The 19,255-nt window shown below is 49.3% G+C and overlaps 9 protein-coding genes across 9 annotated transcripts; 3 read left to right on the top strand and 6 right to left on the bottom strand.

The window, feature by feature from the left end:
* Positions 1-1,922: 1,922 nt before the first annotated feature.
* Positions 1,923-4,281, top strand: BX661DRAFT_179696 (uncharacterized protein). The gene is given in 2 exon segments (XM_051535280.1): positions 1,923-2,441; positions 2,459-4,281. 2 exon segments carry the CDS (start codon positions 2,071-2,073, stop codon positions 4,125-4,127), a joined length of 2,040 nt encoding a protein of 679 aa, XP_051393122.1. The 5' UTR covers positions 1,923-2,070; the 3' UTR covers positions 4,128-4,281.
* BX661DRAFT_179692 (uncharacterized protein) lies at positions 4,282-5,707 on the bottom strand. Its single transcript, XM_051535279.1, has 3 exons — positions 5,470-5,707; positions 5,217-5,281; positions 4,282-5,034 (listed from the first exon to the last, which is right to left on the bottom strand). Exons 1-3 carry the CDS (start codon positions 5,591-5,593, stop codon positions 4,372-4,374), a joined length of 852 nt encoding a protein of 283 aa, XP_051393121.1. The 5' UTR covers positions 5,594-5,707; the 3' UTR covers positions 4,282-4,371.
* Positions 5,708-5,748: 41 nt separating this feature from the next.
* Positions 5,749-9,423, top strand: BX661DRAFT_219193 (DNA polymerase family A-domain-containing protein; the record flags this gene model as incomplete). Its single annotated transcript, XM_051538812.1, is given in 7 exon segments — positions 5,749-5,786; positions 6,328-6,547; positions 6,595-6,861; positions 6,885-7,981; positions 8,032-8,110; positions 8,229-9,106; positions 9,117-9,423. 7 exon segments carry the CDS (start codon positions 5,749-5,751, stop codon positions 9,415-9,417), a joined length of 2,880 nt encoding a protein of 959 aa, XP_051393120.1. The 3' UTR covers positions 9,418-9,423.
* A 6-nt stretch (positions 9,424-9,429) lies between these two features.
* BX661DRAFT_141764 (transcription initiation factor TFIID subunit 12-like protein) lies at positions 9,430-9,879 on the bottom strand (the record flags this gene model as incomplete). The annotated part of the gene is made up of 1 exon (XM_051532900.1): positions 9,430-9,879. One exon carries the CDS (start codon positions 9,877-9,879, stop codon positions 9,430-9,432), a length of 450 nt encoding a protein of 149 aa, XP_051393119.1.
* An 841-nt stretch (positions 9,880-10,720) lies between these two features.
* On the bottom strand, positions 10,721-12,057 carry BX661DRAFT_179689 (WD40-repeat-containing domain protein). Its single transcript, XM_051535278.1, is given in 2 exon segments — positions 10,721-11,221; positions 11,238-12,057. 2 exon segments carry the CDS (start codon positions 11,915-11,917, stop codon positions 10,822-10,824), a joined length of 1,080 nt encoding a protein of 359 aa, XP_051393118.1. The 5' UTR covers positions 11,918-12,057; the 3' UTR covers positions 10,721-10,821.
* Positions 12,058-13,627: 1,570 nt separating this feature from the next.
* Positions 13,628-14,098, top strand: BX661DRAFT_179688 (uncharacterized protein). Its single transcript, XM_051535277.1, has one exon. The coding sequence runs from the start codon at positions 13,686-13,688 to the stop codon at positions 14,043-14,045; it is 360 nt and encodes a 119-aa protein (XP_051393117.1). The 5' UTR covers positions 13,628-13,685; the 3' UTR covers positions 14,046-14,098.
* Positions 14,099-14,244: 146 nt separating this feature from the next.
* BX661DRAFT_179687 (uncharacterized protein) lies at positions 14,245-15,885 on the bottom strand (the record flags this gene model as incomplete). Its single annotated transcript, XM_051535276.1, has 4 exons — positions 15,310-15,885; positions 14,921-15,250; positions 14,622-14,885; positions 14,245-14,598 (listed from the first exon to the last, which is right to left on the bottom strand). Coding segments are annotated over exons 1-4 (1,137 nt in total), but the record flags the coding sequence as incomplete, so codon positions are not given.
* A 547-nt stretch (positions 15,886-16,432) lies between these two features.
* On the bottom strand, positions 16,433-18,236 carry BX661DRAFT_179684 (fumarylacetoacetase). The gene is given in 2 exon segments (XM_051535275.1): positions 16,433-16,694; positions 16,706-18,236. 1 exon segment carries the CDS (start codon positions 18,080-18,082, stop codon positions 16,796-16,798), a length of 1,287 nt encoding a protein of 428 aa, XP_051393115.1. The 5' UTR covers positions 18,083-18,236; the 3' UTR covers positions 16,433-16,694; positions 16,706-16,795.
* Positions 18,237-18,570: 334 nt separating this feature from the next.
* Positions 18,571-19,251, bottom strand: BX661DRAFT_179683 (uncharacterized protein). Its single transcript, XM_051535274.1, has one exon. The coding sequence runs from the start codon at positions 19,111-19,113 to the stop codon at positions 18,643-18,645; it is 471 nt and encodes a 156-aa protein (XP_051393114.1). The 5' UTR covers positions 19,114-19,251; the 3' UTR covers positions 18,571-18,642.
* Between the last annotated feature and the right edge of the window lie 4 nt (positions 19,252-19,255).

Here is a 19,255-nt window from a genome sequence, read left to right as displayed (position 1 = left end):
CACATCCCACTAACCACCTCCAAAGCCACAGCGCGGCGCTTCAAACAAAGCCTCCCCCCACCCAGCTCTGCATTTTACATTTTGCATTTTGCATTCTACATTCTGCCAGATTCCAGCTCACCAGAATAATGCATGGCAATGGCTTCTCTCAGTTCCCACACTCATTTTTCGCTTTGAGCAAACAAATAGCCATCCCGTCCGCTTTTGCCTTGCTTTGTGTTCTGCCCCCTTTTCTCACTGTGAAGCACGGCGGCTCCATTCTGCCTGCCTGTACATATCCATTCTGGGTGGCATGCCTACTTGCATTCTGATTTCCCGGATTTGCCGCCTGCGCCTGCTTGCTTGTCCGGTTTATTATTCTTTTTCTTTCTTGTGTGCATCATACCTGTCTCTTTGCTCGCCATATCCCTTTTTGCCGCCAACGCCGCATCAGGTGCTAGGACTGGCAGTTAATACCAAGCCAGCGCTGCCCCAAGCATAAATATCTTTTTCATTGATCTGTACGCGATCTTAATCAAGACGCATGGCTGGCTCGCACTTTCTTTCTCTCACTCCTCACAGTGGAAGATCTCGCAGAGCGAAAAAGGAAAAATAGAGCTTGGTCATCTATCCCAAAGAAAAATTCAAGCCAAATAAAATGCCTCGCTCATTTTGCCTTGTCTTTGTCTTTGCCTATCGCGCAAAATGTCCGTGCCCATGAGGGTCTCAGGTACACCAATTGAATATCGGCATAAAGGCGTGTAAATCTGCTGTGCTGTGCTGCCTCTGCGATTGACGATGCCACAGAAATCACTTCGTATATTGATACTGGTAAATCTGCTATTTCCTGTTCACGTCTCTCGCATCCCCCTGCTCGTTAATCTGGCAAAGCTGCTGCCCCTTTTGTCAGATTTTTCGCGTCTCATACTACTCGCCTTTTTGGATGCGAATGGCAGAATTGCTCGACAAAACAGGCTTTTTCACCCTTCTCAGCATTCATATCCTCTCTGTAAATTTCTCCCCAAACTTCTTGAGCTGACGAGTATCGCAATGACCTCTTGTTATCTGCGCTATCTTGTCGCGACAATGCACACTTGAGCAGTGGGATGTCAAGAGACGTTCTTTTCCGTTTCAGATTGTGAGCACATGCCGTCGCCTTCTTCCTGCACAATGAGAGAGCCACATTATTTTAAAAATTTGGCGTCACCGCACGACACTGCCTTTTCTGCGCTGTATAACTGCGCGGCATCACGCGCGCCTCCTCCTCTCCCCCTCCCCTTACTCATACAATGTCCTCCTGCTCAGACCTGCCGCACGCACTAGCCTCATGAGAAATCAAGACAAGTAGACAATGCTGCCTCATATCATGTGTCTAGACGCCCATTGCGCAACGCCGTATGATAAAAGTAGCAAAATAGGCTGGTGTCAAGCGCTGCAGGATGCGCAATGATTGGATTGACCTGCATTGTCATATCACCAGCCTCATTTCATTATGTTTTTTATATATCCAGACGCTTGTTGTGTTCCAAAGAAAGTAGTGTCTTTTTTGCCTTTTTGCCTTTTTCAATTAGGAAGCAAATGAAGACAGGAAGCGGTTATTAATCGAAAATACATTTCTTCCCCCCCTCGTTTCGCCCAAGACAAACACACACGCGATGTCTTTTCCTGAATACATGCACGATGTTCTCGCGCTGTTGCGTATACACATATTGCTGTTGTTGTGTTTCTTTGACTATTTTACTTTGTGATTTCTCCGTTCTCAATAACACTGAATGCACCAAGCAGGAAAATTCCCTGCCGCTGCCCCTACCTTCCCTATCGGTTATTATAAATTGACATGCCCATCCCTAATTTTCCGACTTTGCTTCACAATTGCCTATTTTGACGTTTTATTAAATATCATTTTTTTGGCAGCAACCTTTGCCATTTGCAAAAAAACACCTTTTTCTTTTACTAATTTATTTCTTCACCATATTTATCTTTTCTTTCTAAAAACTCTCCCTGCATATCCACTTCACGACTTTTGCGCCCGCTTATCGCCATCCTCAATAACGGCTCGTTTCTATCAAACATCAACAACCATACCAAATAATGGCTTTGATACAAATTGCATCATCTGCATCAAACGTCCCGCTCATTTCGGCGACTCCATTGGAATCCCGTCTCATTGGCGCATCAAACCCGAACAAACGACGCAACTCGGTTATTGGAATACCATTCTCGGCTCCCAAACCAAAACGCATTGCGTACTCCGAATCCTCCGTAGCAATGAGCTCATTGCACGACCCGGATTTTATGCGGCAGGCCGCCGGCCTGGGCGCGATGAACTATTTGATAAAGCCGATATCTGCAGACACTGTACATAGCCTATGGGTAAACGTCTTTTCGTGCCGCACACACCCACATGCAACCACCGGCTGCTGCTGCGCGGAGGCACAGGCCTCAGCCAGGAATGCGGCGCTGTGACGGGCAAGGGCAGCGATGATAGCACATTGACACCACAGCAGACAATTTTCCAGCGGCGGATACGCGCCGACACGGTGAACGGCGCATACACGGCAGACACACGCAACACGTCGTTCGAAGAGGACTTTATACGCCAGTTTGTACCCGCCATCTCAAGCACACTGCCCAACGGCAGCAGCATCGACGACACATACGCCACAGCGGACAAGACCGGAGACAAACATCTGAGTGACACGACCAATGTCAACGCCAACGATGGCGACCTTGATGATGACTTTATCGACGGCCCCCATGCTGAGTACCTGCGGTCGCGGCTCATGGAGTGGTCGTTCTGCCCATACGAGATGGAGCGGAGTGAGTTGGTCGATTGCGCCATCATCATGATCATGGATAGCGCCGCGTGTGTGGACCTCAACCTGCGGGCGTGCCGGGTGCGCAAGTTTGTCAATATCCTCGAGTCCGCATACTACGACAACCCCTACCACAACTTCAATCACGCCATCGATGTCACTCAGTGCACGTTCTACATCCTGCACACACTCGGCTTGTTCAACAAGACCGGCCCGAGGCGCTCGTCCCTGCGCTCTCCCTCCGAAGCCTCGTTCCCGGTGCGCAGCATACTGCGGCCCACTGACGCAATCGCCCTGATCGTTGCCTCGATGTGCCACGATCTGGGTCATCCGGGCCTCAACAACGCGTTTATGGTGCGCGCGCGGACCCAGCTGGCCGAGATTTACAACGACCAGTCTGTTCTTGAAAACTTCCATGCGGCGTGCTTCTCCATGATCATGTCATATTTCTTCAACGAGTTCGTCGCGCCCAACAGCAAGGGTGGCGCTGGCAGTGCGAGTGGGCTGCCGCCGTTTGACTATGAGGAATTCCGGCGGATAGCAGTACATGCCATTCTGGCGACTGACATGGCGCGGCACTTTGAGTTTATTGGCATGTGCAAGGCGCAGAGCAAGCGGTTCGCGTCTGGGTCGAATCTCCCATTGACTGCGCAGCAGCACGAGGCCGAGCGCGCGCAACTGGCGGCCAGTATCCTCAAGTGCGCCGATATCAGTAACATCACCCGTCCGTTCAACGTGTCGCAGCGGTGGACGCGGCGGCTCAATCGCGAGGTGACCCTGCAGGGAAACATCGAGGAGTCGCTGGGCATGACGCGCAGCATTGTGGTTGATGCAGCCAATGTCCCGGCCTCGCAGATTGCCTTTTACGAGGCGTGTGGGCGGCCGCTGTTTAATGCCGTAGCCGAACTGGTCCCCGAGCTGCAGTTCATGTCCGACCAGCTGGAGAACAATATCCGAAACTGGGGGTTTATCAAGTGCAACCAAAAAGTGCCTGAGGTTCCCTACGGGCTCAAGCAATCTTCGGCGTTCGACCTGAGCACGAGCACGCGTGCCGGGTCGACTGACTCTGCGCCCGACTTTCTTCCCAAGCGCTCAACTGGCGCCAGCGCAATGCCGACCCCAGCTTCGCCAACGTTTGCCATATCGAACTCGACTATGGAGAATGCATATTTGGCCGACTACACGCTGAACGCCGGCGACCTTTCAAATGAAATTGAATCCGCGGACCATCCGATCAGCGCCCCATCAGACTCTGCGTCGCAGATGCCGGCCAACACGGGTGTCTCGTTGCCGCCGCACATTCGGAGATCGGCAACGGTAACATCTACGTAGCGTGTGAACGTGTTCACGCAAAACAACAAAAGCTCCAAACCAAAAGCAACTATTTTATCATTATTTTTTATCATTCAAGACTTTTTTTTATGATTTGTGTATTCACGCCTCCCAGCCCGCGAACTTAATCGCCCTTTTTTGTTTTGTTTTATCGGTTCATAATTTTTTTTTAAAAAAAATAGTTCAAAGGTTGACGATAAAATTAAAACAAACAATGCTATTGATTTGATAATAACCCAAGTATTTATTTCTTGAGCCACTCCTCAACAGCCTTTTTGGGCGTGGTGCTGGCACTGTTGTATACGCTGACCAAACGCTCAGTGGCCAACTGCGAAAGGCGTTCGAGCGTGGCCTGCTGTGGCACATTCTCAATATTGAATGCCAAGTCCTTCTTCTGCTTGCTAATGACTATCTCCAAGATGCGATCAGCAGCCAGCTTGACGCCATAAAACCCGCGCACATTATCAGTGGATAACTCGACCACACGCAAGTACTCCTTCAGCGCAATATCAAGCTTTCCCATAGTGTAGTTGATCTCGGCGTAGCACAGGTGGAAGTAGTGGTTGGCGGGCTGTTGCAAAATAACCTCTTCCAGACAAAAGCCAGCCTGGGGGTAGAGATGCTGAGACAAATAAAGGCTGGACAGCTCAAGCCAGCCTTCAAAGTCATTTCCATGGGTATCCAAGTACTCGACTAGCTCCTTAATTGCCATCATGTGTTGACCCTGGGACTTTAGCAGGGCGATTATGCGTTTATGGGCCAAAACATTGGTTGGATCCTTTTCGAGTATCTCGTCGTATAGCTTTTTCGCCTCGCCTGGTTGGCTGCTTGCCTCGTTAATCAGTCCGTATAGTCGCTTCACTCGCTGGGAGTCATCAAACCGCTTGCGGAGAATGTTTAGAACGGTCTATATCTTATTTTTTGTGTATTGAAAGAAAAGAGTATCGAGTGTTAGTTGCCCAAATGAAAAATACCTTCTCTTCTATAGCTCTCTCCCCCTTCATAAAAACTGCAAATGCATTGAGCGTGTCAACGAACACGAACCAGATTGAGAGAGTAAAAAACAAAAAACATCAAGTTATTTGGTACCTTTGCCAACTCTATCTGTCCTTCATCGATGGCCGCCAGGAATATCTGCTCGTAAACAAGCCACGCTACAAGACAAACAAGTGAGAGAAAAAATAAATATAAATGGTCCGCTCAGTTTCAAAATTTAGCGAGCATTCTATTGAATTCGTTCGATAATAATAGTTGACGCACAGGTTAAAGCCGCTCAAAAAAACCCTCCTCCACAAAAAAGGGCGTGGGTTTGTTAATTGAAAGAGTTCTTTCCATGTCGTACCATCGTCGCCAGCCTGCGTAACAGTGCCCTTGCTGAGTAAGGGCTTGGACAGTTTGAGCACGTCGAATGGTCGACGTTCGGATGACTGTCTGATTTCCGATAGCAAGGTCAGCGATGTGCTCATGTTTATTATAATTGCGTTTTGCGTTTTGCGTTTTGCAGCGGGCTGTGTGCTGTGGTTTGAAATTACAAAAAATAAAAAATAAAAAACAGAAGATATTAGAAAACCAAAACAGAGTGAAACAGGGAGAATTTACCCCTCAACTTTAAACTTGGCCTATGTTTTTTGCTGCTGCCTGTGGTGACAGCAGCACCAAGTAATATTCATAATAACAATCAGGGTGATCTGTCGCCATTGATCAAGATGAGCAAGAAAATTATCGGCGCTCGATGCGGCAACTCGTGGTTTAATTTCTACCCTCCTTTGCTCTCAGCCAATTTAAATATCCCTTATTTATTTATTTCACATTCAATTCGACAAAAAAATGTTGAACCTATACCGGTGCTCCCTTCGGCGACAAGGATCGAACGTTTCAGCTGGCAGAACTGCCAGTTACTACACAACACACAGACCAGCAGATCGGCATCATCACCAGCAGCTGTACACAAACACCCGCCTCCTGCACGTATCTAGCTACTCAACGACCACACCGACACAGAGGAACGAAAAAGGCACTGATGAACAATATATATTGTTAGCACAACAGGAGCGCAAAAACAAACTAGACATCACCATGTTGGCGCCAAAGCTCCGCCAAAACATATTCAAAAAGCAGCAATTCCCACTTGCCACCCCAGAGCAAGAGGCGATATCAATGGAACATTTGAAAATGCAGGGCATCTACGGCAAAGAGTCAGAGCCGTTGACAACTCTGACTTTGATCTACCAGATCTGCAGGGGGAGACCATAGAGGAGCATTTTATGAACATTGGCGAGGCTGTGGCTAAGCCTTACTTGGGGCTGGCTAGCGAGTTTGCAAGGGTGAAGGATAAGAAGATGCCGCGGTTGCCTGAGAACAGCGAATGGATAATGCAGGCCGGGTGGACAAAGTATTCCGCAGATGGATCGCACACGAGGGTGGCAGCGCCGGACGCTGAGGATCAAACGTTGGTTTTGACGTCGAGGTGGTGGTCCAGGACTCGCCTTTCCCCGTAATGGCCGCCGCGGCATCAGTCTCCGCCTGGTATTTCTGGGTCTCGCCGTACCTCTCGGGTGACTCTCCACACCCTCGCCATCTCATCCCACTTATGAACCCAGGCCAGCATCAGAAGCAGCAGCCGCGCCTGGTGATTGGCCACAACATTGGATACGACCGGGCGCGCATCCAAGAAGAACGCCTGCTCAAGCGGCCACCAATTGCATTCTCGACACCATGTCCCTGCACGTCTCTGGTGGCGGCCTATGCAACCAACAGAGATCAACGTGGATTCGCTACTCCAGGGCCAAAAAGGACAACGACCAGGAGTATTTGCAGCTCAATGCCGACACAGAAAAGTTCTTTGACGTCAGCTCGCTCAACAGCCTGCGCGAGGTCGCTCAGCATTACTGCAAGATTACCATGGACAAGAGCAAGCGCGATGTCTTTGTCGACGGCACCATCCAGGATGTGCGCAATGACTTTGCGCAGCTTGCCGGGTACTGCGCCCGCGACGTCGACACCACTTGGCGGGTGTACTCCAAGGTTTTCCCGGCGTTCCGCAAAAAATGCCCGCACCCTGTGTCCTTTGCTGGCATGCTCACCATGATCGAGGGATATCTTCCGGTGGACCGCTCCTGGCCCGAGTATGTCAAGCGCAGCGAAGAACTGCTGGCCAAACTGTCCGACGCTGTCAGCGTGAAGATTCGCGAGCTGGCCGAGGAGGCGCTCAAGGCTGAGTCGCCGATGGATGACCCCTGGCTGAAGAACCTCGACTGGACTGCAGTCCCACAAAAGTACACGCGGGCCGTGTACAAGGTTGACGGGTCGTACGCGAAGGGCGGCGAGCCACGACCGTACACCAACCAGGTGCTGCCGGGGTACCCCCAGTGGTACCGCGATCTGTGGGACACTAAGCTCAAGCGCATCCATATCACCGTACGCTCGCGCCTCGCGCCCTACTTGCTTAAACTCAAGTGGCTGGGATACCCGCTGTACCACTCATCTGCTCACGGTTGGACTTTCCGCGTGCCCAGTGCCGACTACCACCGATCCCTTGAGGACAAGCCATCCGATACCCAGCTGGGGCAGCCAAACTTTAAAAACATGCGCAAGCTTTCATTTCCCACTGACCCAGAGCATGCCGACTACGAGTCGATCCCAGTCGCGGATGTTGATGGGGTGTACTTTAAGGTGCCGCATTCCGACGGGCCCGACGCAAACTGCGGCAGCCCCCTGGCCAAGGGGTACCAGACGGCCATCGAGGACGGCACGTTATCCTCGTCCTACGCGATGGCCAAACAGGCGATGGATATGAATGCTATGTGCTCGTACTGGATGAGTGCGCGCGAACGGGTAAAGTCGCAGTTTGTTGTGTGGAATGGCACCATCGAAGACGCGCACACGGGCAAGCCGCTGGACCTAGGCCTGCCAAGAAAGACGGTGAGGAACTGGGCATCATTTTGCCGATGGTGGTTCCAATGGGCACCATCACCAGGCGCGCAGTTGAGTCCACCTGGGCGACCGCATCCAATGCCAAAAAGAACCGGTTGGGGTCTGAGCTCAAGTCCATGATACGCTGCCCGAGGGCTTCCGTTTTGTGGTGCTGATGTTGACTCCGAGGAGCTCTGGATATCAGCACTCATCGGTGACTCGCAGTTCCGCACTCATGGCGCAACGGCATTTGGGTGGATGACCTTGCAGGGCACAAAGGCCGCCGGCACTGACCTCCACTCAAACTCTGCGCGCATCCTGGGTATCGGCCGCGGCAGTGCCAAGATCTTCAACTACGGGCGCATCTACGGCGCCGGTGTCAAATACGCGACGACTCTGCTTTTGCGATTCAACCCCGACATGACCGAGACAGAGGCCCTCGAAAAGGCCAACCGCCTGTACGCGTCGACGAAGGGAAATAGCATGCGCAACCGAAAGTTTTTCGGCCGCCCCTTTTGGCACGGCGGCTCCGAGAGCTACATGTTTAACCAACTCGAGGCCATTGCAACCTCAGACGACCCGCGCACGCCGGTCCTCGGCTGCGCGATCACCGATGCGCTGAAAAAAAGCATTGCCGGCAGCCGTTTTATGACGTCTCGCGTCAACTGGGTAGTGCAGAGCTCGGGCGTCGATTATCTGCACATGCTCTTGGTCTCCATGAGCTATCTCGCCCGACTCTACCGCATAGACATGCGCTTTGTCATCTCAGTCCACGACGAGGTCAGGTACATGGTGGCCGAGCACGATGTCCACCGGGCCGCCCTGGCCTTGCAGATATCCAACCTTTGGGTGCGCTCACTGTTCAGCTACCGCATGGGCATGGAGGATTTGCCCCAGAGTGTGGCTTTTTTCTCCGCCGTCGACGTCGACCACGTTTTGCGCAAGGAGGTCGACATGGATTGTCTGACGCCCACAAACACCACGCCAATTCCGCCAGGCGCATGCTACACCATCTCGGACACCCTGCGCTTGACCAACGGCGGCCGCCTGGATTCGCCAAACAGTTTGTCGGATCAGAGTTCAAACTGGTCGATTACCCAACTCTCGCATCGGAAGGGGCGGTAATGCCACGGAAGGACACTCATCTACATTGCCGCTGACAGCTATCGACGAAAAGAACCAGCCCGATTCGATCTGGTTGACCGCACAAATGCTAGGCAGCTTCCCCGAGATCAAAAAGCTCATTGGCGCGGCGGAGCGTGATGCTGTCGTTCAAAACTACTGGGCGACATCACCAGAGATTAAGCGAAACAAATCGTTCGGGAGCTGCTCTGAAACTAAGCGCATAGTTAGAAAGGCAAAGCAAAAAAAGATGTAAAAATAAATGTATTCAGTCAAATTTGCTCAAGTTCTTGGTGTTTACAATGGCGCTCATCTTCTCCTGATGCGACTGCGATACTGTGGTCTTCCTGACTGATCTGATTTCCTCGGATGCAAAGCCAGGAATACGGATGTTCCAGTTCCTCTCCAGGTGCAGCTGCAGGTCTTTGGCTTCCAGTGTGTCCGACTTGCGATGCTTAGCCAGCTGGCAGGCAAACGACGTGACCGATTCGATAAACTCGTCGGCTATATCGCACAAAATGTCCTCGACCTCGGGCTCCAGGCGCTCGGTGGGATCGATTTCGCTCACGAGCTCTTGAATTTTGCGCTTCGATAGGATCCGCGACCCACCGTCCAGATCCACAGGCCCGCTCTGCCGCGTGCTCTGCGTCGCTACATGTGCCAGGGCGCTAGACAAGGCCACGTGGGTGCTGTTAGGGTTGGTGACAGGCGTTGCCATGCCGCTGTTTACTGACGTTGTTTTCTGCTTTGCTCCCAGCACATGTGGTGTCAGCGGTGTGGATGCCGGGACCACTGGCGAGACTATGGCCGAGTTCCTGCTAATTTCAGACATCACTGACGGTTTCCTAATCGAGGCCGGGGGGTCTCTCGACCCAAACGACGTCTGTGATACGGGGTTACCTGAGAGAGCCGAGTGGAATGACATGCGCATAAAGTCCTTCACCATCATAATATGGTTGTCCAGCGCCTCCACCTCCTTCTCCAGCCTTTTCTTTGCGTCTGGATCTGCAACCCCGTCCTTAGTCTGCTGCACGACAGCCAAGTGCATGCGAATCTTGCTCGCTTCGGAGTTAATGTAGGACGTGGCTTGCGCCGTATTCTCAATATGCGAGGAACTGAACTCGGACGGGACCGGGATCAGGTCAAGCAAGTGGTTTGTAAACGGCACATTGTTGTCTGCGTCGCGCTTGAGAACCGCATGGTTTTCAATTATGTTATGCATTTGCTGGACCATTGCTGGGCTGAGAACTATGCCGCTTTCACGCGGTGCTGGCGCGTCCTTCTTGGCTTTCGATGTGCTGCTGGTCGAATTGTTGCTACCGCCGCTGTTGGTTATGCTGGCCGTCAACGGCTGCTCCTTTGATTTGCCCTTGCCCTTGTCTGTGATTTGCTCGGAATTGGCCAGGTTTGGCGAGTTGCTGCCCGTAGTGCTAGCCATGATTGTGTCAGTGTGTAGCAAATTAAAATTGAAACGAAGTGGGTTGAATCGAATTAGATTGATGCGGAATAAAGTAAAGGCGGTAAAAATATGAAGAAAATGCGAGTGGATTGGGGCTTTTTGTTCGCAGCAACAAAAAAAAAGTACAAAATTTGATTTATCCGCATTAAAAGTAAACGCATTTGTATGGGCATCTCACATGACTATAAAGCTTTTTGTTTGTTAAAGCGACCACAGAGCCATTGAGGTCGATGCGGTTATGCACTCCATGACCAACGGATTAAAGGCGCATACACTGACAGGACCGTCGTGGCGACCGTTTAACGTACCGCCAGGCGCAATGTCTTGGTGACCAGCGCTGCCACTGGACATGGCCTCCGCTATGTGTGATATGTCCCAGTACGCAACACTGCCATTGTGGCGTCCAGCCAATACCGTTTTGCCGTCAGGGGTGACTGTGAGATTGTGGCCCAAGTGAGCACCCGACATCTTGGCAATGGCCCCAGAGGCATTGCCTTTTCCTGAATGGTCACTAACAGTGTTCGCCAGCGTGGCAACGTGCTCCCCTGTATGTGAGCTCCATACCCGGCTTGTGCCATCTGTCATTGCTAGTATCAAGAGTCTCCAAGTGGTGGAACAAATTTAATTCCAGCAACCAAGGGTCCTTCTGGCACGAGCATGTTGGCAATAGACCAAGAGAGAAAGGCGCTCGTGTAATCTCGCGCACATCATATAACCGCACCTCGGTCGACCCCACTGACACAGCAACTACCATCCCCGACGGATCATATGCCGCAACTACACCGCCATCCTTACCACCAACCTTCACCATGCTTGTCGGATTAACAACTTCCAAGTCCCACAGACACACAGTGCCGTCCATCGCCGCAGACATCAGCCCACTGCTACCGGGAGTTCTCTGCAGACTGGTCACTAGCCCCGAGTGCCCAACAAAATACCGCACATATTGATTGGTCTCGAAAGACAAGTACCGGATGGTGTCGTTAATCTTTGTTGATGCATAGGCGACGTACCCAGGTTGGCTGGTAAACTGAGCCAAGTTGCACCCATATTTTTTACTGTATAGAACCTGCTCGCGGACCCCTCGCATGCTGTCGTAGACACGCAGGCTCTCGTCTGTGCTTGTTGTGATGCAGTGTTTGCCGCTCAGGTCATAATCCAAGGAGGTCACCGGTGCTTTGTTGTCGCTAAAAGACTTTGCTATTCGAAATTCACGGACTGCTGATGGGGTCAATGCCAATTTGAGAGGGTCCTGTCGCATGATATCTAGCAAATCGGCACTGTAGTCTAAAGCCATGACTGTTGCTGTTGGAATGGGCCAGGGAGGTGTGCGCGGGTATGTGTGAGTTAAATGCAATGCTGACGTGTGCTATTGTGCAAATTCTGGACGCAAATTATTAGTTAGATAGAAAAGAAAAGAATAAAAGCAAATGTGAACACTTTTCCAGCACTTTTCGCGTCTTGAGAGTTGTAAAACGCGAATTCCAAAATTAAAACAATTTAACAGCTTGATTAAATCACGCTTGCGACCAGAAAACAAAAATCAAGGCATATCACAAAAAAACAACGCTAAGACCAGGTCAGTGCATTTTCAGATAAAAATGAATTAAACATATATTTTTAATTATATGTGCTTAATATGGTGATAAACATTAAAATATATTGTTGTGAGTATGACCAAAGCGAAGGCCAATAAATACAAACTAAGCAGCCACAAGGAATATTGCGAAAATGGGGAATTAAATATTTATTAGAAAACTAAGGTATTCTCATCCTCATGGTGGGAGCACCTTAGTATTTACCGGAACTGAATTATAATAATGTACACAGCATTTCCTATGCCACACATGTATACAAACACCTAAAAAGATGTAAATAGCAAAATAAATTCTATTTTAATACACCTCGAAATTACATCAATTTTTGCTGATGTTATTCTCTGGCAAAAACAGGTACAATCATGAACACTATGTGCCTTCACAATCGATGTGATTGGATCAGGACATCGGGTGATGTCCTGCATCTGTTCGATGTATCTGTGCGCGCATACGAGTCTCAGCCCGGGTCACCAGCCTGGGTCGCGATCCCCCTAAGGAGCTCTCAACAATATAACTAAAAGTGTAATATTTAAGTTTGAAAATGTAGACACTAACGTTCAAATCAAATATATCAAAGCATTGATTGATAATAAATATAAAGAAGAAAGTAAAATAAAAAAAAGATTGATAAAAGACAAGAAAAACAAATTATAATTTGAAATATGGACATTTTTTATTCAATAGACATCAATAATCATAATGTAAAATCAATATAATAATCCGCTACAAAGTTAAAACTATGTTATAATGTTTAAAAGTGATAAATTTTAAATATAAATTAAACAAATTATTTCTCCCTTGGAAGAAATGCCAGGCTGTAGACACTCGTCCACATACCTTATTTATAGGATCTTTTCATTGCTGTTGTTTGGCAAACGCATGTGGTGCCCAAGCCACATTCCGGATTTCTCTTCCCATCTTCAAGCACCAAGGCCGTTAATAATGTCGTTACTGCGGAATGTCCATTTCCGATATTGTTGGCTACATCAAATATAACAAGACCTTCACAGCGCTGTTCACACGGGCTGCTCTTTCAGTTACATATCAGACATTTTTAAGCTTTACTTAGTTCAATTTATTCAGTACACTCACACAGACTTTATATGAATTAATTAGCGATAATTACCAATATTTTATCCAGATTGTTTTAGTATACAAAAACATTTTATATCAAGTGAGTACGGCACACACAATGTAACAACACTTGGCCAAAAAATGTGTGAATTAGCAGTTCATTTTAGCCGATCAAGGTGACTGGGTCAAATTAATATTTCCTGCTTAATTGTGCTTAAAATTTGGCAAACAATCAAGCACAATAAATTAATTTCTCCCCTGGCTAGACCCGAATCGTAATCAAACGGACAGTGAGATGCGCACCTTTCTTGCTAGGGGGCTTTTCTTTCCTATAATTTTTCTTTACAGTTTTACTTTTTTGAACCTTATATTGTATAAATTCACAAAATTCAAATGGACCAGACACTAGACGAGGTTAACAAGCACTGCGGCGACCACGTCAAAGCATACGCCGATTGCGTCGACAAGCACGGTGAGACATGGAAGGTGGACTGTTCAACTCTACGCGAGGCACTCACTAAATGCACAGACGAGAATGTGACCATGATGAAAATGGTGCGGATGAGCTGCCAGCCGGTCATTGATCGGTACCAGAAGTGTCTGAATAACAATCAGAAGGATCCGGCTGTGTGCATAGACTCATTGCGCGATTTGTATGAGTGCACGGAGGGTGTGGGGCAAATGATGGAGAAGATGAACGCGCTGAAGAACAAGAAAGCGCCGGGCGAGTCGTCTGATCCATCTGTCGTTTAAAAAAATCGAAAAGTCCAAAAAATAAATTATACTAACTTTCCAACGTTAAAAAACATTGCATATGGATTGGATGTGGCAGAAAATGATAAATGTACAGAAGAGAATACAATAAATAATAAAAAAAGTTACACAAATGCCGGAGTGGAAATGGAAGGAGCGGCGGAGGGAATATCTGCGTAAAGCCCATGATATCAGAGACATTGGGCTCGAGCAAAGTGCTGAGATCCGATGTGTGCTCGGCAGCATTGCGCGAGCGCGATAGATGTAAGTACGCATCTGTGCCCACTCCCTCCATCGAAACCAGATCCAGATCACCGCCGAAATAGCGGGCAATTTGACGTGTCATCGGCAGCCCGTCGCCAGCACCAAACAGCGGCATGTCGCTGGCCCTCTTCATAAACGTGATGGAACTAAGTGCGCTGTTCTTCACTGCCTTGGACCCAACCTCCGCCACCTGCTGCTGCATTGCCGACTCGGGGTCGCTGACCAAGTCCGTAGTTGTCTTTAAATATGACCAGATGGCGTCGACCTGCGACAGTGGGATGCCGCCGCCCTCGTCGGATATTTAAACGTTACGTCCTCATCGCCACTCGACATGATCAGTTTGATCGAGGGCATATTGCGGCGGCCATATTTGCCGTGGTGCTCAATGGTAGCTCTCAGGGCGTTCTTCAGCAGCTGAAACAGCATGCTGTACAGGTGATGCGGCACATACGTTGTAGTAACCCCGGGTGTTGGCGCAATAACCTTGATGACCGGCGCCGGGAACCCGTAATGGCGCTGACAGATGACGCTGGCGTCGTGGGCTGCGCGGTTCGCGATGTCCAGAGGCTGGATAATCTGCACCAGTTGTGGCCGTAGTCATGGATGGCTACGTGGTCCTCAATCAGCAGCTGCGTGCCCAGGTTCATCGAGTACAGCCAGTCAAAGAACCGCCGCGTCTGGTTTTCGGCGCACCTCTGCGTTCCGTCGCTAAGCCACAGCCTCGGGTTTCTGCATGATGATTCGTCGCAAAATTCTGAGCACACCCTGTTCGGTGCCCACTGCTGCGGTGCCGTGGCGCCCGCCGTGCCGCTGGCCCCAAGGGGTGCCGACCACTTTGACGGGTCGGTCATCTCCATCTTGCCGCTGGGTGCCAGGTAGGCCATTGGCGCCGACAAATCGGGGTACGCCATCGTCGACGAGTAGTAGTGGTTCTGCGTTAGCTCTTTTCGCAGCGCTTTTGCCGGGATGGCATGGTGTCAGGCAGCAGGAATTCGGGCACGATCTGCGGATCATGGGCGTTGATTGCCGACGACAGCTCCCGCAGCCCTTGCGACAGCGTCCACATGTTGGTGCGGTACTTGCTTTTGAGCTTGCGCAGCGTGTCCACAAATTTATCGTTGGCCTCTGGCGTATTGGGGGCTGGCGTGCGGTCGACCAGCAGCGAAAAGTCGTCGGCATAATTGTCCATCAGCGCCGGAAGTGGTGCACCTTGCGGATGTTGTATGGCGAGGGTTTTGCTTGAGCCCCGTGACTGTCTGGCCAATCCGCACTGGCAGCTCGTGGTATAAAAAGTTTGCCGTCAGCTGGAACGCCGTGTTTCCCGCGTCGCTGTTGCTGTTCCGGTGCTTGAGCAAATGCCTACACTTGAAATAATGCAAAAATATGGAAGGATTGTCAGTGCATATCAAATTTAGCGACAATTTCTGGCGACCCTTTTTTCCCGTGGGTTAATTCGTGTGTCCGGCTGGGCTGTTTATCAATAAGGATTGCGACGCTGACGCTGATAAGGATCAGGCAAATGAGAAGCAAAACGTACCTTCCCGCCGTATAGTATTGGCTCAGCTACACAGTGCTTCATATAAATACAAAAATAAAGTGGGGCATTAAAGTGACTCACGGCACCATTTTGGTTAGTGATTTATGCTGAGATTTTGTGACAGACTGTTTCGTATCATTGCTCCCCGTGCCAAAAAAGCCATGTACACACGCTTCCATGACCATACAACAACTATTCTAGCAAGGAGCGAGGCTTGCTTTGGTTCTGGTTGTTCGCACTTACAGTGAGCTTGGTCATTTCCTTCGAGGCAAATCGCCTGAACAAGTCTTTTGATGTTTTGGGATTCATGGTCGTTGTGCTAGGGCTGATGCAGGCCACGGGCTCGGTGCGAGTGTCAGTTTCTGGTGGATATGGATATACAATGTTGAGAAGAGCGGGGTGTATACAAAGCTTCTTTTGAGTTCCAGGTAAAAAATAAGTCTAAAAATCGAATTCGAATAGTTAGTAAAACAGGAGTAGTAGAAGTTTCGAAAGGAGAAAAAGGCGAGTCACAAAAAAGGTCAAGTGGCTTCGGCTGTGGCCATCTCAGCCAGCACGCATCTCCATGCAATAACCCCCCCCCCCCCCACCTTCCACTTCCAATTTTGAAGCCTCCAAACTTTTTTATAATTCATGTTTGGAAAATGAAGTGCGAGCATGTGACAAAAAATTATAGCGTATAATAGGAGTGCAGCTGAAAACCCTACCCCCCTTATTCAGCGGCAGCAGGCCTTTTCCATGATGCACAATGTTCGGCTTGCCATACAAAGCTGGGTTTTCTCCAATGTATGCTGGTGCACTTGCAGCTGCAGTCGCATCAACATGGCTTATTTACTTCTGTTTCATTTTCTCTTTATTTCTCTCTTCTTAATGGCCCGTTGGCTGTGACAACTACTGACGCTTGGCCGCCACTGAATTCAACAGTTTACAAAAAATAAAGAGAAAACCGCTATGCCCGCTTGGCAGGCAGAATTTCGCCGACGCATTGTCCAAAGCCCACGCGGAAGCCATCGCCCTGGCAGTATCCCGAAAATCGGATTACGTCATTGTCCTCGATGAACTTGCGCGTGATGCCAGAATCACCCAAGGTAATATCCTTCTGCCCAGACCACGAGAGCTCCAGCATCGAGCCAAAGCTCTCCTCAGCAGGCCCACTAATGGTGCCAGTGCCACAGAGATCGCCCGGGCGCATATTGCACCCGTTAATAGCATGGTGTGTGAGCTGCTGCCGGAGCGACCAGTACATGTACTTGAGGTTCGACCGAGTCAACGGGTAAAACTCACTTCCCTCTTTGGGCTTAATGTCGACCGCAAGGTGAATGTCGTACCCTGCCGGACTGCCGCTCTCATCGCAAAGGTATGGCAGGGGTTTGGGTTCCTGGGTTGGCTGCGGCACGCGGAAGAGCTCGAGCGCATCCATGGTGACCACCCAGGGTGAAATAGTCGTGCCAAAGCTTTTGCCCAAAAAGGGGCCCAAGGGCACGTACTCCCATGCCTGGATATCGCGTGCGCTCCAGTCATTCATCAGAACAGCGCCAAAAATGGACTCCTCGGCTTGCTGCAGCGTCAACGGCGTTCCCAGGTTGTTGCCGGGTCCGACAAAGTAGGCCATCTCCAGCTCATAATCCAGCCGCGCTGAGGGCCCAAAAACCGGGGGCTTTGTTTGGTCCAGCCGCTTCTGGCCATTGGGCCGGTGCAGCGGTGTGCCCGAGACCACTATGCTGGATGCCCGACCATGGTACCCAACCGGTAGATGCGTCCAGTTGGGCATCAGCGCATTGTCCTTGCCGCGAAACATTATTCCAACGTTGGTTGCATGCTCCCGCGATGCGTAAAAGTCCGTGTAGTCCCCGATTCTCGCCGGCAAGTGCATCTGCACCTCGCGCAGGGGCGTCACCACTGATGCGTCGGATGCCGATATCTGGCTGCGAAGTGCATTGTGTGTGTTGCTGAGAAAGTCCTGCAGCTCATGGCGGACTGCCTGCCAGACGCTGCGCCCGAGAGACATGTAGTCGTTCAGGTACGGCTTGCTGAACACGGACTCTGCATCGAATCCTTTGATGCTCTGGAACAGGTCCAGCTTTGCTAGAGTCGCCATGTTGAGTGCGTAGTCGCCAATCGCCACTGTTACATGGGGTGCCTCGGAACCGCTCGTGGTACACACGCCAAAGGGCAGGTTCTGGATTGAAAAGTCGCTTTCTGGCGACACTGAGACAAAGTTACACTGCATAGTCATATTCTTTTTTCTTAGCTTAATTCAAAATTATAGTCCTAGTACTAGTAGTGGTGGTTCTCTGTGTTTTTGAAATTATTATGCCGCGGAATAGTGCAAAGAAAAATTTGGAAGAATAAAAAAGTTTCGAGTCGCTATGCCATGACCCCTCTCTTCCTTGGTTTTAACGTTGCGAACAAAACGCAGTAAAAGTGTGAGGCTCGAAATTCTCACGCTCTATTTTTTACCAACATGATTTTAACGATGCGATTAAAACCCTACATCGTGAGAAAAAAATTATAATCAACCTATTTTTCCCATCGTCCCCGTCGTCGTCACCACCCACATGTCGGCTCAAAATCCGTAATTAAAAAAGCGCACATATTAAGTTTCATAGGCTAGCGAGGTTTATTTTTTAAAAGTGTTGAATTACTTTAAATGACCTGTATTAAATTTTATTGAAAAGGTAAAGCAATGAAAACTAGAGTTATTATTTTTATATTCGCACACAAATTGGAATGCATATGTACAAAAAAGTGAGAGAAAGCGCTGAGCTGCAACAACAATGAATGTCCGCTTTTTTATTATGCCGTTATCAGTTTGCCCATATACAAAAAGCCAGCAACAAGCTGCAAGTACCCAGATGCTAGCAATATTCCACCCAATGCAATATATGCGTCACCGAGTATCTTCTGGTCAATTTTGTGTCTATATATCTCTCTCAAAGTATCAGTTTCAATACCCCCATTTTTTATACGATAAAGTACCGGGTCAGCAAGCATCGCAGGTCCTATCAAAAGATACACCGTACCAAACACTCGCAGTTGCCCAGCAATGTCCTTGAAGGTTGCGAATCCTGTATAAATTACTTTGACTTTAAAGCTCAGAGCCAAGAGGAAGACAAGCCATAAAATATGTACCGTTCTTTTTGCTATTTGAGTGTTGGCCTCAAAGTCGACGATGTACGTGGTAGTTAATATATCCATAACAATATAAATTACGATTATCCCAATGATAAGGAGGCGATTCATCCACGTAATAACTATCGGCCACATGTCTATTTATGATGTTTTGTTGAGTTAGTTTTTATGTAACTTGTTTTGTGCGTCAGTGCGGTGAGCGTCTACCCCCGGTGAAGTGTAGAAAATATTGTTAAAGTATGAAAATAAAATGAAAATAGGATGGTATTTAGAAGAA

Source organism: Kickxella alabastrina (genome assembly GCF_025024165.1).
Source record: "Kickxella alabastrina strain RSA 675 chromosome Unknown BX661scaffold_6, whole genome shotgun sequence".
NCBI classification, from domain to species: domain Eukaryota; kingdom Fungi; phylum Kickxellomycota; class Kickxellomycetes; order Kickxellales; family Kickxellaceae; genus Kickxella; species Kickxella alabastrina.
Note: the sequence above shows the minus strand (reverse complement) of the source record. Positions and strands in the feature narration are given on the sequence as shown.

Excerpts from the sequence above, each read along its gene's own strand:
- BX661DRAFT_179696 (XM_051535280.1), top strand. The coding sequence starts at position 2,071 with ATGGCTTTGATACAAATTGCATCATCTGCATCAAACGTCCCGCTCATT.
- BX661DRAFT_179684 (XM_051535275.1), bottom strand. The coding sequence starts at position 18,082 with ATGACTATGCAGTGTAACTTTGTCTCAGTGTCGCCAGAAAGCGACTTT.
- BX661DRAFT_179688 (XM_051535277.1), top strand. The coding sequence starts at position 13,686 with ATGGACCAGACACTAGACGAGGTTAACAAGCACTGCGGCGACCACGTC.
- BX661DRAFT_179683 (XM_051535274.1), bottom strand. The coding sequence starts at position 19,113 with ATGTGGCCGATAGTTATTACGTGGATGAATCGCCTCCTTATCATTGGG.
- BX661DRAFT_179692 (XM_051535279.1), bottom strand. The coding sequence starts at position 5,593 with ATGAGCACATCGCTGACCTTGCTATCGGAAATCAGACAGTCATCCGAA. Across the intron at positions 5,282-5,469 it reads TACGCAGGCTGGCGACGATG|CGTGGCTTGTTTACGAGCAG; the intron begins GTACGACATGGA and ends TTTGTCTTGTAG. Across the intron at positions 5,035-5,216 it reads GACAGATAGAGTTGGCAAAG|ACCGTTCTAAACATTCTCCG; the intron begins GTACCAAATAAC and ends AATAAGATATAG.
- BX661DRAFT_179689 (XM_051535278.1), bottom strand. The coding sequence starts at position 11,917 with ATGGCTTTAGACTACAGTGCCGATTTGCTAGATATCATGCGACAGGAC.